At 44.9% G+C, this 14,839-nt stretch overlaps 2 protein-coding genes across 3 annotated transcripts; both read right to left on the bottom strand.

The window, feature by feature from the left end:
* Positions 1-3,236: 3,236 nt before the first annotated feature.
* LOC146208074 (uncharacterized) lies at positions 3,237-5,063 on the bottom strand. Of its 2 annotated transcripts, none has more exons than XM_084587215.1 (2): positions 4,294-5,063; positions 3,237-3,689 (listed from the first exon to the last, which is right to left on the bottom strand). In XM_084587215.1, the coding sequence occupies exons 1-2, from the start codon at positions 4,755-4,757 to the stop codon at positions 3,407-3,409; spliced, it is 747 nt and encodes a 248-aa protein (XP_084443341.1). In that variant the 5' UTR covers positions 4,758-5,063; the 3' UTR covers positions 3,237-3,406. The 2 variants fall into 2 exon arrangements, with proteins under 2 accessions (XP_084443341.1, XP_084443342.1); XM_084587216.1 differs by having other exon boundaries at positions 3,237-3,668.
* A 954-nt stretch (positions 5,064-6,017) lies between these two features.
* LOC146208073 (glutathione S-transferase omega-1-like) lies at positions 6,018-14,839 on the bottom strand. The gene is made up of 5 exons (XM_084591755.1): positions 14,688-14,839; positions 13,448-13,553; positions 10,889-11,111; positions 10,138-10,264; positions 6,018-6,827 (listed from the first exon to the last, which is right to left on the bottom strand). Exons 1-5 carry the CDS (start codon positions 14,710-14,712, stop codon positions 6,586-6,588), a joined length of 723 nt encoding a protein of 240 aa, XP_084447881.1. The 5' UTR covers positions 14,713-14,839; the 3' UTR covers positions 6,018-6,585.

Genomic DNA, 14,839 nt, shown 5'->3' with positions numbered 1-14,839 from the left:
GGCAGCTGCTACGTTAGCGAAACGCTAATGAAAGTTGTATACACGTGTTTTTCAGTTAAACAGAAGAGTCAACAAGATAAAAGTTATTTGCAAGAATTTATTATTGGTAAAAATAACAGGGGCCATATTTTGTAAGGATTTTTTCCCGCTCCATTCCTTTTCCTCTTGTGCAATTGTGAGCGCCATATTGGATACTTGAGCTGACGAATGGAATTGTTTTCTCGCCATGACGTCACATCAGCAGCTACCAGTATTGAAGGCGGTAGGCGTGGCGAATAAAAGTGATCGGGAAATGAAGCTTTACAAAACAGGTGCCCCTCGACTGAGCAGCGGAGCGAAAACGGGAGTGCACGAGACACGAGAGGTGTTGCGTATTTGGTGGCATGTGCTTGGTAAAGCTAAAGCGAGACAGAGGCCAAATCTTTGTGCCTATCTACTTCCGACCTGTAGAGCCCGTTCTACTGTTCACGGCATGCGGGTCCCAGATGATCTGGCAGGCAGCAGTGCTGCTGTGTCAAGATCATTGTAACTTATATGTAACGTTCTGTGGTACAAATAAAAATGTGTGAAATGGTGAAGACAATGTATCAAAGCACCTATCATTCGCGCAGTCCATAACCGAAGGGACAGACTCCGGAAGCGTAAGTAACTGGGAGAACGAATTGAGGAAGGCAACGCTGGGAATTTCGGAAGAAAAGAAGGGTGCGAAAGGTAGGTTCGGAGAACATCATTCATAAAATTGCTAAAGACTACACCATCTGTGTGGGCTTAATTATTTGTAATTGGCATGTCACCTTGAAAGAAGACTACATTAAAGGACCAACGCTTGCACAAGACGTAACTTATAACAGATTGCTGTTTTGCTGGGATAGTTTTGCTAATTTGACAACATGTACGCACGCACGCACTTACACGCAGAAAAGATGCTGAAAGGAACTTGCAGGTTAAAAAAAGAACACGGCATCAAAAGCAAAAGAAACCGCTACGGCTGAGAGGGAGCCCACTAAAACACGCTTCGGTAAATTGACTCAGGCACCCCCTCATCTCTTGTTCGTTTTTTTTTATTAGTTTGACTTCGTGCATCTGTGTTCTACACACCTCATTTTACTAGGCCGCCAAGGAGTATTTCGCAAAGTACTGTTCGAATGTTTCGTGCATGCCGTTATTAAAACTTCGTCGTCGGGCCTAACCATTTCTTAATTCCGTCATACCTCACTGAAGGTGTACTAGCTAACTTGCTGTTTGCAAGCGGAGGCAAGCCGTCCAGAAGTGCATACGCAAAAGGCCGAGTGAACACGGCCTATGGCTAGCAACGACTCTCCCATTGCAAAACAATGAGGCAAGCCAAACTTTACGGCACTAATCTTGTAACAGTATCTTTTACATCTTTTACAGGTCATTGAACGAAAACCGCGGTGTTTTATATTGCTTTTTTTTTTTCGTTTGTTTTCTGGCGGAATCCTCATTGTTACAGTAATTAAATTACCTCTCCGCCTATGAGTGCCTGCCTGTGAGTGCGGTGATATGCTGATGTGATCATTTGCGCGCTTTCAGATTTTGATGCTCATTAAGGCGGCTGATAGACAAAGATCCAAAAAACAAAGAATATGGACGATATAGAGGGCTTAGGCTAAATAGAGATTAAGGACACCAGTACTTAGGCTTCGGTTTAAGGCTCGATTTTCAATATCAAGCAGGCTTTAGACAAATATCGGCGAAATCTGTGAGTGGGGGTTCGAATGGTAGATAAAATTCTGTGTCCATTTAATACACCTTAAAGGTCAACTCCGGTGGTTTTTCCATCATTCTGTGTTTTTGGTTGAATTACATTCCTCGGCACGTCCTGACTCGAACACAAAAACCGTTTTTCTAAATTCCAATTAGAAGTATTTTTAAAAAGAAAAAAAAACAGCAAATCGAAACCGAAACTGCTTTCACGGCCAAAAACTACGTCCCAGGTGACGAAATGGTGACGTCACACTCAGTATTAGAGAAACACTCGTACGTGCGTTGGATGGTGAAAATAAAGTATGGAAATCATGAAGCATTGCTTAAAATGTCTGAGGTAGTTCAATATAAGCCTCACAATTTCATAATCATGCGGGAAGTGGACAGTAACACCAGTATACTGTTTGTGACGTCAGAAACTCAGTATTGCCGGCAGAAATAGTCTCAATTTAAGCCATGAAAACAGCATATTTTAAAGTCGTGTTGCGCGCGAACGGATTATCGTACGGCGTCCAAATTTTGTAGAATGCGTCAGGATGGAGAGGAGAATCTACAGTAAAATTTTAATTAGAATATTCGAAAGTCAAAAAATTCCCGGAGTTGCTTTTTAAGAGTGCAAAGTGTTAAAGATGTGTTCTGGATCAGCTGCGCGTGGATGAAAGTTGAAGAAGGCGACGACGACATTCGAAAATGCCTCCCCGGCCTTGATTCTCACTAGCAACCAGAGAGTGTTTTAGTTTAGTTCATTTTAGCCTCAGTTACTGCCTGCCTGCTGCTATCTGCCGGAGGGCAAGGACCGCACAATCTTCGCCGAAATTAACAAATGCGTATTTTAGCCTAACACCTGTAATGTCCGGAAAAACAGACAACGGCGAAATCAGTGAATGAAGGCTCTAGTGCTTGCGCACTAGTGCCCAAAGCTTTACGAGAGAAAGCTCCCAAAAAGCTTATTTCAAAAATTGTGATAGAGATTGTTTCTATACGTCGGCAACTGAAGAAATCGCCGAGAAAAAAGCGGGTGAAATAGAGCCATGTCAGTACGGCGGATATTCAGTCATTACACCGAATTATTCACTCTAACTGCAAAGCAACCTCGTTTCAATTCATTGTAAAAATGTTTTTTGACAGCAAAGTGCCACATGTCACGCTTTCGCACTTCAAAACCTATATATGAACATCGCATGGCACCCTTTCGAGAAAAGTGTGGTTTAACGTGTCCTATATACAGGGTAATGGAGCACCCAGCTTAACTTAGGAACTGCCCTAAGAGGGTGACGATACAGAGCTATGCGCTAGCAGAGAACGTTTGCGACGATGTGCAACATGCCACTCTGCACAGTGGTGGTGCACCATCTCACCCTGCCCTTACCTATACTGCACGTTTTTACTAGATCGCATTCGACTGTGTTCCAAAATTCAGTACCACGATGATGCTTGGTAAAAGGGATATGCGGGTGCATAGCCTGTTAGCACGTAAATATAGATCAACCATGTCCCATTGTTGTCAAGCTCCCGTAGGGCAAAAAAAAAAACAGCAACATAAATTTCTTGTCATATGCTTTTGCATCGCCATTACGCAAAACAACGCAGCCTGAACGTGCGCATGACTAAATCGTCATAGCTTCAGGAATCCCACCTGAACAACGATTCATTTATTACACCATTGCAGCAGCTTCGCTTAGAAGTAAAAGTCCATCAGTGCCACACCCTTTTTTGCGTAAGAGCGCACGCTCGGGTCGCTGCTGTCGACGTGGATAGAAAAGTAATGGAAGATGGACTTGAGCGGAAGAAACCTTAGGTAGCGGGTCTGGATAACGCGACAAAGCGCTTCCATGGCGCATACTGTCTGCAACTCATCACACCGTTGCACCAGGTAGAGTAAGTTGCTCGATGCTTGTCCCGGATGCTGCTTCAGCAGTAGTACGATGACGTCGACGAACCTGGATTCGCGTCCGCAGTGACTGACAAACTTTAAGACAGCGTTATTAATCGCAAGGAACAAAATAATGAATTCGAAATAAATGTTTTTACGCTCCTAGCTTGCTCAGGAACCGCGGCCTTCTTTGTAGAACCACCCTGAATGATGTGTGGCTAATAGGAGCAATCTGGGCCGAAACAAAAGCTTCCAAATGGTAGGACAAGTTATACCGGCGAACTTTTTAGCAGTCACGTCTTTCTGTACGAGCATAGTTAAATGGATTCAGGCTGCGTGATTTGTCTCTATAGACGGCCTACAATTTAGACCTTCGCAAGGCCCTAAAGGCCAAAAGATCTCAGAAGGTGATTGAAGAGGTGCCGCTCAATTTGCAGGGCTCCAAGGAGCCCCAAGTTCCTCATTACAACCCCCCCCCCCCCCCTCCCGCAATTCTCAAAAACATACCACATGGACCAAGAACGTTCGGAGACATTGTAGATGTAAGCCTTTGACAGGGCGATTCACCTCCTTCGTCACTGAAACTTTGCTCATGTAAAAACAACATTGGCACTACTGACCACAACGCTGGCCTGGCACACGTACCGTCCTAAGGCTCTCTGAGAACGCTAAACCAAAGTAGCCAAACTGACCTGTTTCGAACCTTGATTCGCGCCGAGAGAAGGTGATCGAACGACGTCTTCAGCACGCTCTCTACCATAGCCGAAGTCATCTTAGAGCCATGCTTCTCCAGTACGGAAGCCAGTGCGTCGGCCGACGCAACCACCACCTCGGCGCTGGTGGCACTCAGCGCGTTCTTGAGGTTCTCCAGGCACACCTTCAGGTTCTTCTCGTCGCCCACCACGCAAGGGTAGCGCTCGATGTACTTGATGGTCTTGATGCGGTCCAGCGTGGCGCCGCCGCCGGGCTTGGCGAGGGCATCGTTGAGCAACGAACCGCTTTCCCGATGCCGGCGGCAGGAGCAGAAGCGCTGGTACCAGGGCAGGTCTGACTGCAGGATCTCCACGGGCGGAGGGACGTGGCTGAGCACTGTGGCCAGCATGGCGCCAGCGGAGAAGCTGCGCGTAGGACGCATGCAGTCACACAAGCGAGGCATGCATGTTTGATCTTGGCGCCTCCTTGAAGCATACAGTCCCAGCTGGTTCTCTTGCCCTGGAGCCGAGCTCGCGCAGTCGGCAGTCTGTCATTTTTGTCGTCTTCCTGTCGCATTGCAGATTCTTGACTTTCTTTTCTCCCCTAGTTTAACGATTAGCTGTACAGTTCTACCTGCATGGCCATACGCCTGTAAGGTTAAACACGTGACGGGAACATGATTCGATACATATAACGAAATGCAAGGTTATAAGCAGATAGTGCTACTAAAGTGCTCAAGGATGCGGAATCGAATCCCGGCCGCGGCGGCTGCTTTTCGATGGAGGCGAAAAGCAAGGCGCCCTTGTGCTGTACGATGCCAGTGCACGTTAAAGAACCCCAGGTGGTCGAAATTTCCGGAGCCCTCCACTACGGCGTCTCTCATAGCCTGCTTTGGGACGTTAAACTGCATAAACTAATCCAGAGGTGAAAGCATTTGCAATTTTTTTTATATTGTAACCTACAACGGCTGCGGACGAGGTGGAACCCACGACGTTGTGTCTCGTGGCGTGCCGCCCTTTCGCCGAATCGGCAATTTCAACCATCGTTTCTGCCAGGATTCCACGGTGAACCACCAGTGTCGGTTTACATGGCATCCCGCTTCCACTCTGCGAGTTCCGCTCTGGCCCAAGTGCAGGAAAATTCCACGCGAATCTTCAATCTACGCGTCCCCACTTTAGAAATTCACCCTTGCGGGCAGCGATTGTGGATTAGGCATGTGCGGGGTCTTTCATAGTGCAACTTTCGTAAATTTCGCTGGCTGGTTAGTTTAATTGAGACGTCACGTGTCGCCTTGTTGGTGGGCCAGTGATCTGAAGTGTGAAACCCACCTTTATCTAAAGTTCGAACTTACGCCGAGGATACATTCAGCCACGGACGAAAACAGACAAATCGCAAATTACCGGCATTCCTCCACAATATACACTGACAAAAAAAGTTCAACATTATTCTTTGGAGAAACCCCACTGGTCTGTTTTAGAGCAAATAACTCATACAGCCGTCCTACACCGGGCGAAAAAATTGTCAGCGATCTTCCTCAGCCTATAGTTGCTGTAGCTACAGTGTTTTCATGACGTGCGCGAGTGGCGTCCGCGGGAAGTCTGCGAGAAATAACTCTTGACAAGCAAATACACGAAGTCGTAGCTATCGCCGCAACAGAAATCAACACACATAACAACATGGACTTCTTTCAAAACCGATAATTGGCCTTTAATCCGACTCCTCATTTTCTCTATAGTTTCATGTAACTCTATTTTCAACTTTTTATTTGATGTGGCGTATTGCAGACTACAAAAGAAAGAATCAAGGGCAATCGGTGGTAATGAGGTGATTGGTGGGAAAGAGCGATCGAGTGTATAAGCTAAAGACATCGCCGCACATCCGAATCTTCCCTCAAAATCAGTTTGTAAGGGCAAACTTTAAAAAAAAAAGGTTTTATTACGGTTTTTAGGCAGTAATACGCATTAGCAACTGTTGTATGGCTTGTTGAGTGGTCATGATGGCATACCAGTCTAACAGGCAGGCTGCAGGGCTGAAGTGCGGGCTAAGTGCTCTGGTTCTTAAGGTGAAGTGGCCTGGCTGTTTTATTTATGTGTACTGCCAATCACCTGTCGTCATGCCAAGTGAACGAACCCGGCTTGACAAACAATGTTTATTGGAACGTTTTCGTCGCCTTTCACGGAATGGTGATCGACGCAGGCATGTCTCGCGATATTTTGTTAAAGAGGGCGCCTGAAGCTAAAAGAACGCTTCATTGGAGGCTACGTGATGCCGACTGACGGCTGTGTGTCTCGTTAGTGCAAGCCTGCGTTGCAATCCATCTTGCCCATTATGATCGACCGCACAAATAAAACTGTGTACTCCTCATTTACGACCTCCCGCACGCAGTGGTCTTCTCTCATGCTTTGCGACCAGCGCGAGAAATGAGGAAAAGTCTCGGCTGACGGCATCTCCAATCCCTCATGGACTGCTGAGATGCCACGTGCCACTACAAACGTTGGCCACGTGACGTAGTCCAGAAAGCCAGGTTCATGTCCTGCAACAGATTTTAAAAAATGGTCATAGGTGGGTTGCTGCCCCTTAGGAGCCATGCAACACTTGGCACAATAGCCTAATCAAAAATCCCCAGATTGCTCTGGTCGTCTTCACATCGAAAAGTTTAAGCTCCGCCTTTATAGGTATGGCGCGATAGCGTAGGCTACCAGCACTCATATAAAGCCCTGCTCTAATGAAGCCCTTTATTATTCCTCTCAGAATATGACGAAAAAAATGTAAAAGAAAGAGAGAGGGAGCCCGGACCAGCAAAGCTTTGCCAGGCTTAATCCAATTTAAGATAAAAGAAAAGGAGATAAACGCCCAAAATAAAAAAAAAAGAATTTAGATGAAAAAAAAACATGGACATAAAAATGTAAAAAAAATGTACATTAAAGATAAAAAAGGAAACCGTGAGAACGTGCTTGTATGGCCTAGGGGTAACGTGAATGCAAGCGTCTTGGCAGGCTGATGTCACCCTCCCATATTAAACAAGAGGCCGCAGTTGGCAATTCCTCCCCAGCATAACGTCAGGCAACCCACGTCCAGTAAGGACGCGGCCGTGTCTGACTGCCAGCTGTATACTAAAGATTATTTGTTTGGCAACAGAAACCCAAATTAGGCAATTAGGGATAAGGCGAGTAATGATGTACTTTAGATAAACGAGGATCCTCAAGAGAGCCGCGTGCAGAAAGGACCAATTAGTGCTGTCTCGTCATACCCTTGGAAGCGGAGCTTAAGTATTAAGGCGTAAGCTTTTAATGGCTCATGCTGGCGGCCACGATCGTGTCCGTCCGTCCGTTACGCTTTCGTTACGTGGGAGGCGTTAGCTGGCAGCTGACATTGCCGAGCACTAACTGGACGTAGGGCTTCCTGATATTCCATTTTCAGGAGCTGCCAACTCGGGCCTCTCCTTTCATATAGGGTGATATCACAATCAGCCTGCCAAAATCATTGCATTCACGTTGTCCCAAGGCCATGCAGGCATGTTCATACGGCTCGGTTAAAGCGGGACTTTATATGTTGGCTATCACGTCATACCGAACCAGGCGTTCCTGCGGCGCCTTTCATTTGCCGCTTCCTGGAATACGGCCGCACCACACAGCATACAGAAGCAGCTCTGGTTAACCTTAGTTGAATTGCGAAAGCAGCGGCGGAAGCTTCTTTTGCCTGCTACATTATTCCCCTTACGCGCCTTATCAGTGTAAGGTGCTAAATTATTGGGGACGCCTAAGCTCATCGAGTCATCATTTAAGGCTATGACCCGAGAGCGTAAGCTACCAGCCCACGCTACAACCAAGTTGTATTAATGTGCTTGCGTGTCGTATACGGGTAAAGAGAATGCAAACGGTTCTGCCAGGCTGATTCTGACATCACCTTCCCATATGAAAGGAGCCACCAGAGTTGGCAGCTCCTGCCCGTGGTATAACGGCTACACGAATTCAAGTGTCAAGGCAGGCTGCGTTTTTTTATGAGGAGACCATAGCTACGCCTCTTCACGGTGTAGCTGCGTTTACCCTAGGTCTTCCTTTGCGGTCGTAGTATTGCATTCGCAATAAAACTGAGAAAGAGGTGCCGTAATAGAAGGCTTCGGACAACCGCGCAATAGAGGCTTTTGCCTCATCGCATTTTAGTGGTCGAAAGGGCCCCCCTTCAATTTTTCCTCTATCAATTCTCTTTTCATTATACGGGAGTATAATGAAACGAAAAGGAAACTAAAAACGAACAAGTAAACGAAAGAAATTGCGGTGGGCACTTAAGCTCCGCCATTAACTGTACGACGCGATAGCGTTAATGCGCCATTCTGCGGCTTCCCTTGCGGGCATAGAGTTTCTTACTCTTACCTAGAGGGAAAGCTGTGCTGCCGTCTATGGGCGTTTACATGGAGTTTCCAGACGGCCAGTTCAGCCACCATGGGCGCTCAAAGCATCATGGGCCGGTGAGCTACCGAGTGCAGAACTACAACTTTTGGCCAAAACTAATGCAAAGATAAACGTTGTTCTACCGTAAATAATGCCCTAAGATTGAATATTGTGACTATAAATTGTAAAGAGAGAGAGAAACAGCATGTCAGTGTGATATTTATCCAATATAAGCGATGGCTCTTTCTCCTATTGGCTTAGTTTTGAGCAGCACAAATACCAATATTTCGCACTTAATAGGCAAACATTAAAATAAAAAAACGTTATGAAAATATTTATGGTTGTGCAATCACTTAAGAAAGTTTTTAGTGGCATTTTGGGAAACAAAAACCATTTATTGGCGACGTCTGCTTTTGAGCCTTCGCTACTATGGCTTTCGCGGTCTATGCACGCACCTTCAAATGATGATGATGACGAAAAAGAAACATCGCAGTAACGCCACTCCACGTACCCGAGAAAAACCGACTGTCCCGCAACAAGTAGCACACCGGCCCATGATTCTTAGCGCGCCCATGGTGGCTGAAGTGCAGCGCCCTCAGCTTTCCCTCTAGTTAGTGTAAGGAACTCTATCTTGCGGGTCCTCGCTTGAGTATATGCACTTTGTGACTCGCTGAATCCCTCATTTACTGTACGTCTCTATTATTTTCCGCATATTCGCTAGCATGCAGTCATAAACTAGCCGATTTTCTAGAAGATCTCCCGACGTAAACACCTGCAACAAAGCCCGCATTAACCAAGCCGTATGTGGATGTAAGTACCTGCGTTGCCTAGGATTAGCGTTCCTTCCAGGACACGCTAATAATTGGTGTCCTGCTTCGATTACTATATCAGCCTTCCATCTCAAACGAGAAGCCCAAGTTGGCAGGGTCTGTCATGTCGTGTGGTCTTGTGACGTGACGCTACCCCATGACCATTCAGTGCATCCACGTTGCCTACAATAAATTACCTGCTAGAGACATACTCATGATGTTTCGCTCACAACGCTGATGACACCAGGATTTCTGGAGAATGAAACTTCTGGAGAACCTCGCATTTCGCCTATAAAGGCAAAATGCGAAGTGCCCATGCCTTGTTCGGTGTCAGAGTAGAAAACTCCAGGTGGTCAAAATTACCGGTAGCCCTTCCCTGCAGCGCCTGTCATAGCTTGATTTCCTTTGGGACGTCAGACCCCGTATACCAAATTAAACGAAACGAAACCAAGCCTATTTTCACACCTGCGAGGGTTGCTCCCATCTGAGAAAATCACACTTGACCTTATTAACTTCTGCAATAGCTTATTTTTTGAACGGGGTGACAAGTGGCAGGTAATCGAACATAAAACTTAACACAATTTACAGTTTCCCCTTCTGAACACAATAGAAAGCAGATGCCTATTTGGGGGGAAATACGTACCACTAAAGAAAGGGGTCTTCCTCTTGGCCAGCTCCTCGTCGTACACAGAAATCTTCTGTAGAAAAGCAGCCCAGTTGTCTTCTTTGCAACCTCTTTCTTTCAGAATCGAAACAACCGAGTCGATCGCCTGCGAATTGGAACAGAACTTGTTTATAGCGGTTACAAACATCTGTTGGTTGCACTGAAATGTTTCTCGGTGCAGCTTCTAGAAAAACAATTGTTACTGAAACGAGAGGAGAACACCTAAGTCTATAAAGTTTTGAGGAAATCTGTCGGCTCGATTTCAGGCCTTATGACTGCATGAATGTTACGAGATCATCGAATTCTTTTTTTAGCTTGAAAGAGGGTGATCAGACACGATAACACTAAGGCATCGTGCTTTTTTGTTGTTGTTAATATTGGGTTATGATTCCGCTCAAGAGATGCTTTCTGGATCTCATAAACTGCAGTTTATGAAGATCCAAATCAGGTGGTGTGGAATTATAAAATTATCAAGCACTTCACACCGCAATATATATAATGAGAAGCCTATGAGCTCCGTTTAAGTTGTTTTGACACTTTTAGCAAAACCAACTAAATTATCTCCAAATTGTTTATACAAGTTACTAGCGCCGTAAAGGTTAGGCGTATCTCACTGGTGCTTAAGAAGTGAAGAATGTGGAAATAAAAATAAAGCATATGGATGCTGCAAGCCAAGAAGAATACCCGAAGTGTTATTAGCGCTCCTTTTAAGAAACGGCTTCATGCTCACGGGCAAGGCGACGTCCAGAAAGCTTCTGTCAAGCGCCCTGAGGTACGGGTCTTTGGGCAGCATTGGTTTCTTTTCCGGGTAGACTTCTTCCAGGTATTCCGCTATGGGCAAGGAGCCGCTAATAAGCTTCTCGTCTTGTGCAAGCACAGGCACGGTTCCTGCTGGCAGCACGTCTTTGCTCCACTCGGGTCTCTCCTTCAGGTTGACGTTGACGACTTCGTGACTGATAGATGAGAAATAATCACAGTAGTTCACTGTAGAGGGTCATTAGAGTTACAATCTAAATCGATCTTGATTTATGTTTCTGACGCTGAGAAAATATCGAAGACATATTCATTTCTACCCTGATGTTCCAGCATGATTTACGTGCGATAACCGTCTGCGCCTCAAGCAGGACAAGATTTCTATAGATATAGTTGCTTATGGTTATCATTCAAATTCCTTTGAGGTACATTTACTGCCCATCAAGTTTTGATACTGGTGCGAAGGCACTGACCCAGAGACAAAGTCCGGAGAAAATATTGTCGTTCTGCAATATGCAGCAGCTATCATTATTCAACAGCTGCATTAGCAACACTGCATAAAAAGAGCTGCAGAACAGCTATGCGGCAACGCCTTCCTCTTAATATTGACTACATAGCAGCTGCGCAGCATCGCATTTGCGAGGCAACTTTATGTCCCCACGGTGTGTAACTCCAGCCACACAGCCAATAAACAAAAAAAGAAAGATATTTATATGCCGAAAAATGTATGTCTTACTCCAGGCAATTCGCTACACAAAGCTATAGGTGACAGGAAAGTAAAAGCTGTGAAACACCACTTTCTCTTAGTGTTAGACTGTTTCTAAGTTTTCAATATAAGCATTCATGCAAACTGTAATGAATAAAAGCTAACACAGTCAGGTAATTACTGATATTGCAGCAGCAATTATCCGCACAGCTTGCTTTCGCTTGGCCGCATCTCTAATGTACAAAAACAATTTTTCTGTAATGCTCTTAGTATCTGTATCTAAATTCTGCAAGTCTAATGTTGAACACACTGCATGTAGGATAGCAGGGCTATACAACACACTTCCGGACGATGGTAACGGATGCAGGGTTCATTCCCACGTACGTTGATATTAGGGCGAATGCCTTTATACGTTCATAAGTGTCGTCCGTGCGTGCCTGTGTCCGCGAGAATCTCGCAAGATTCCGCAGGGTTTTGTTTACTTTTAAAGCTGCAAGTGAAGAATTTTAGTGAGTGGTAGATATTGATCGATAATGATAGTGGTAGTTAGTGATAGTGGCATGACAGATGATGATGACGAGAGTGAGCTCGTGATGATTACAGTTGATGATAGTGACAGTGACACTGACTGTGACGTCATGATGACGTAACATCCGATCATGACCGATGACTTCACCAGGCGATTCACGCATATATGAAGCTGACCCAGCCGGGCGTGCGATCCGGGCGTCCAATCCAGGCGTCCGTGCTGCGCCTTTCTTTGGCGCTTTCCCCAAACGCAGCACCACACAGCATACGCGACACATGCACAACAAACGTTATAACCCTCTAACGCCATACTTTGTCAAATCATTCAACAGAACATAATCAGTCAGTCACAGTTCAGCAAACATCGCGGTTAACACTCAGCAACCCCTTTCAGTAAAAACCGCGATAAATACTGAACAACCATCACGCTATAAACGTTTTCGCCTCACACTTTAGTGGCCCAACTAAAGTGCCCTTTAGAATTTCTTGGACATTTTCTGGAAAAGAGTTTTCGAACATATTTTAATTTTTTTAGCATATCGTTCACATCACGACAACAATATATTGGCAAATCTTTCCTTGTCGGGCTTCTAGTTTTTTGCTTTGAATTTTCAATAATTTACACCATTATACAGTTCTCTTTTTTTTTCATGGCAGTGTTATATTTTGTGAGTTAATACAAAATTGACAATTACTCGTTATGAGCACAGGAAGAACTTTGGAGACAAAATTTCACTACGTATCGTAGACTTAGACCGTTTCTACTAATATGTTCGAAATAAAAATTTTGTATAGTTCCACGGTTGTCTCATAACTATTTTCGTAAACGCACCCCATTTGTTTTCTATGACATCTTTAACTGCTTGGTACAAACGCAGTACAAATCTTCAAAGCGAATTTTCGCCAAGCATTGAAATCAGAGCATTCCTAACGTGAGCATAGTCATGTCTTATATCCCACAGTTGTCTCGCGTTTAAAAGGTGTCCCAGAATCCCGGACCTGAAAGCAATTTAGAAATCTCGCCTGTAAAGGTGTGGGCCGCGGGTGGACCCAGTATATTGTGTGTCCACGTTCTTTTGTTTTCTTGCTTACTTTGAGAGGCAATTGTCACTCAATCAGTAAATAATTGTAATTAATTATTAATGAATAATTATTATTCAGGCACTTCGAAGTTTCCCTGAAACGAATTCGATTAATAAAACTCTCTTGAACCGTGCGTTATCTAACGCCTAGATGGCGCTTCGACAGTACAGTATAGGTGGAATGAGAACACTGACAGTTACAAGGTTTGAAGGTACTCACTCAACAGATTTCGCCCGTAGAATCAACAGAACGCGTTGGGCAAAGGGGCAAAACCTCATGCTGTACAGCCGAAGCTTTCCCGGAGCAAGTGTAGGCAGCTGCGAGCCTGAGCGTAAAACAAAAAGGAAAAATGAAAAAGCCATTCTTTACCAATTCTATGCAGAACAGAAGGCGTTTTTGGTGAACATGGATCTGCTCACCTTTCTTAAAGCATAAGTGGAGCGGAACTGATTTTCGCGATGACCAAGACGTAAGCCCTAGCTGTTCAGTTCATGCCACGTTTGATTAAGGTGGGTTCTATTATACTGAGTGAAAATGTAGCAGGGCACCTTAATGTATTGAAAAAAATATTAAACAATATCTCCGCCACGTCCTCACCAAGTGCGCATTTCTATGCACGCTCAGATAAGACCATACCAATAAAAGAGCATTAACTTTATCCGTTTATGGCTTGCTAGATTTGGGTGCGCAATATATTAACAATAATAAGAGTGTCCTACGTATTTAGACATACTGCTGTAGCTAGGAAACCGCCGTGGTAGAGACTGGCGCCCTAAATGTGTTTAGACTTACTGCATAAGGTTCACAGTATAGTTACTACGTAGGCAAAACCTTTATAGTAACTCTGCACATCTTAAGTACCGTCTTTGCCAAAAGTAACCAGGCTGCAGGATCTGCTTCCCAGCCATGAAGTAGCCAATTCATCATTTGTGAAGCTGGAAATCTCTACAATATAAAGGTAAGTAGCTCTCTTCACTTCTTAACTGGTTGTGATACAGTGGGAATCCTTATTTGCCCTATAATATAAGTGAGAAGCAAAACATGCAGCCTGGTTACTTTTGGCAAAGACGGTGCATACACTATGGCTGTTCACAAGCTGGCATGCTGACATGCTAACATACTGGCATGCACACAAAGGAACGCAGGACGCGTTGCGCGCTTGCCTACCCTAACCTATGTTTCCATCTATCAAATCAGGACCTACATATACAGTAGATCGTGCATCAAATAATGGCTTTCACAAACGCCATCTACATATAAGCAGCTCGCCTATAAACACGAACAATGAGTGCTTCCTAGAAAAGGCTAACAACACACGGTCCATAAAAAAATTATAGCAATATCCCAGCACTTATCTAAAGAGCAAGTAGTGCAATCGAGCCTAATTAATTCCTGCTTATATAAATGCACTTCGCTTACAATTGTGCTCGGCACATGCAGTGAAAACAGGGAAACTCACCGGATGCAAGGGCCCAGGAGCTCATGTTCGCAGATTGAGTGCGCGTAGAAACGCCCTCGATGTATTCGCCTCTCTGTACGCACGCCGACAACGCCCAGTCTGACTGGAATAACCTGGTACAGAGACCGTCTGTCGATATCTCTGATAAAATG

This window comes from Amblyomma maculatum, chromosome 1 (genome assembly GCF_055883805.1).
Source record: "Amblyomma maculatum isolate TAMU_Amacu chromosome 1, ASM5588380v1, whole genome shotgun sequence".
In the NCBI taxonomy this organism is placed as follows: domain Eukaryota; kingdom Metazoa; phylum Arthropoda; class Arachnida; order Ixodida; family Ixodidae; genus Amblyomma; species Amblyomma maculatum.
Note: the sequence above shows the minus strand (reverse complement) of the source record. Positions and strands in the feature narration are given on the sequence as shown.

Bases quoted from the DNA above. Each gene is read 5' to 3' on its own strand.
- LOC146208074 (XM_084587215.1), bottom strand. From the start codon at position 4,757: ATGCCTCGCTTGTGTGACTGCATGCGTCCTACGCGCAGCTTCTCCGCT. The intron at 3,690-4,293 runs GTCAGTTTGGCT...AAAGTTTGTCAG, and splicing joins CGAATCAAGGTTCGAAACAG to TCACTGCGGACGCGAATCCA.
- LOC146208073 (XM_084591755.1), bottom strand. From the start codon at position 14,712: ATGAGCTCCTGGGCCCTTGCATCCG. The intron at 10,265-10,888 runs GTGAGCATGAAG...TCCAATTCGCAG, and splicing joins TTCTGGACGTCGCCTTGCCC to GCGATCGACTCGGTTGTTTC. The intron at 6,828-10,137 runs GTACGTATTTCC...AATCTGTTGCAG, and splicing joins GAAGACCCCTTTCTTTAGTG to GACATGAACCTGGCTTTCTG.